Here is a 2,500-nt window from a genome sequence, read left to right as displayed (position 1 = left end):
TGTGAAGGCATGTGGTAACTCCACCTATGAGTACATCTTTAACAACTGTATAGACCTCTACATGAGACAGTTCCAGCCCACCCTAGAGCCTGTGAGTACAATCAGGAAGAATACTAACCTTATAAATAATAACTTAACTATTTTACAGAGTGCAGGCCTGCAACACTAGCTAACCTTATTAGATACCGTTAACACTAGATAACCTCTTGTCATATAATTGCTACATTTACTTTCAATATAGCAATAAAAATAGTTTTTCAGATTTTAATTTTTCAGATAATTTTTTTGCGATGCGAATATTGGGTCGCGACTGAGACAATCTGGTTCGATTTGAGTCCTGAGGCAAAACCAGTTGAGAACCACTGGTTTGAAAGAATGTTTATAAGAACGTTAATAATCTAATGGCTAATTCCGTTCTCTATCCCACAGCCAGAGGTGAATGAAAAGAAGGTGGAGAAACAGGAGGAGGAGGAGGAGGAGGAGGAGGAGGAGGAGGAGGAGGAGGAGGAGGTGAAGAAGGAGACAGAGGAGACTGGGCCTACTATCCACAACCTAGACTTCTGGCCCAAACTCATCACCCTCATCGTCTCCATCATAGAAGAAGACAAGAACTCCTACACACCCATCATTAACCAGTCAGTACATACACACACACACACACACACACACACACACACACACACACACACACACACACACACACACACACACACACACACACACACACACACACACACACACACACACATACCCCCACACACACACACACACACACAGTCTTGCGCAGCTAACCTTGTGGGGACATACAATTCAGTCCCACTCAAAATCCTATTTTCCCTAACCCTTAACACCAAACCTAACCCTAAGCCTAACCCGTACCCATATACCACACCCCCCTCGTGCCTTATTGCTTAAGTGTTTGAGGGAGGAGATGGGATGGTTGGCTTCAACAGAGTGGGCTGCTACTGGATAGTCTGTGTTCTTACACCTGATTGAGCTGCGGTGTTCAGCTATGCGTTGTTTTAATTGTCATTTCGTTTGTCCCACATGTACATGTGACAAGATAAATGACTCCCTTTGTCTTGCATGAGATGATACCCCCTAACAGGGATTTTTCTACCCGTATGTGGGTGTCTGAAGAAGGATGTTTTTTGCAGTGCTATTGCACTGTGCGCATGAGCCACATTTGTAGGTCCCGTCTCTAACTGGTCTGTGACCGTTACCCCTGACCTCTGACCTCTGTGTTACCAGGTTTCCTCAGGAGCTCAATGTGGGGAAGGTCAGTGCTGAGGTCATGTGGACGCTGTTTGCTCAGGACATGAAGTATGCCCTAGAAGGTAATACACTTGTGTGTGTGTGTGTGTGTGTGTGTGTGTGCATGTGAGCGTGCGTGTGTGCATGTGTACTGACTGGTTGATGATGGCCATGTGTGTGTGTGTCGGTGTGTGTGTGTGTGTCGGTATGTGTGTGTCAGTGTGTGTGTGTGTGTCGGTGTGTGTGTCGGTGTGTGTGTCTGTGTGTGTGCGTTCATTCCTCCTGTCCTCCTCTGTCATCCCTCTCTCACAGTATTTGATAACATCAACCACTGCCACTGGAACAATAGTGAGGTTATAGGTCAACTCTACGTAGTATTGTAGAACTGTTGTTTATCATATATAGAGCCATGTCCCATGCTAACATTAGCTGACATGTTAGATATGGTTGATGTTGACTCCAGTGGAACTGACATGTTAGATATGGTTGATGTTGACTCCAGAGGGACTGACATGTTAGATATGGTTGATATTGACTCCAGAGGAATTGACATGTTAGATATGGTTGATGTTGACTCCAGAGGAATTGACATGTTAGATATGGTTGATGTTGACTCCAGAGGGACAGACATGTTAGATATGGTTGATGTTGACTCCAGAGAGACTGACATGTTAGATATGGTTGATGTTGACTCCAGAGGGACTGACATGTTAGATATGGTTGATGTTGACTCCAGAGGGCTTCAGGTGTTTAGGAATCTCATTATCTTCTACCTTTGCCTCTTGTTCTGTTACTCTATTCACCCATCATCTCTCTCTTCCAATCATTATCTTTCACTCACTCTTTCCTGCCTGCCAGTCTGTCTTTAGTCATGTTTCCTGCCTGCCAGTCTGTCTTTAGTCATGTTTCCTGCTTGCCAGTCTGTCTTTAGTCATGTTTCCTGCCTGCCAGTCTGTCTTTAGTCATGTTTCCTGCCTGCCAGTCTGTCTTTAGTCATGTTTCCTGCTTGCCAGTCTGTCTTTAGTCATGTTTCCTGCCTGCCAGTCTGTCTTTAGTCATGTTTCCTGCCTGCCAGTCTGTCTTTAGTCATGTTTCCTGCCTGCCAGTCTGTCTTTAGTCATGTTTCCTGCCTGCCAGTCTGTCTTTAGTCATGTTTCCTGCCTGCCAGTCTGTCTTTAGTCATGTTTGTCTCTCTTTCTCTCTCTCCGTCTTGTACTCTCCTTCTCTTCTCTCTCATGTTTTGTTT

The 2,500-nt window shown here is 44.9% G+C and overlaps 1 protein-coding gene across 1 annotated transcript in view; it reads left to right on the top strand.

The window, feature by feature from the left end:
• The window catches only part of LOC123492718 (protein unc-13 homolog B-like), a 105,806-nt gene that overhangs the window by 51,117 nt on the left and 52,189 nt on the right, over nucleotides 1-2,500 (top strand). The window contains exons 15-17 of the mRNA XM_045225610.1: nucleotides 1-91; nucleotides 520-635; nucleotides 1,252-1,337. The exon at nucleotides 1-91 is cut by the window's left edge and continues 50 nt beyond it. Coding sequence (XP_045081545.1) covers nucleotides 1-91; nucleotides 520-635; nucleotides 1,252-1,337 — 293 coding nt within the window. The remainder of the gene's footprint in view (nucleotides 92-519; nucleotides 636-1,251; nucleotides 1,338-2,500) is intronic.

Source organism: Coregonus clupeaformis, chromosome 16 (genome assembly GCF_020615455.1).
Source record: "Coregonus clupeaformis isolate EN_2021a chromosome 16, ASM2061545v1, whole genome shotgun sequence".
Taxonomy (NCBI): Eukaryota; Metazoa; Chordata; class Actinopteri; order Salmoniformes; family Salmonidae; genus Coregonus; species Coregonus clupeaformis.
The sequence above is the reverse complement of the archived record's forward strand: the minus strand, read 5'-3'. Positions and strand labels throughout refer to the sequence as shown.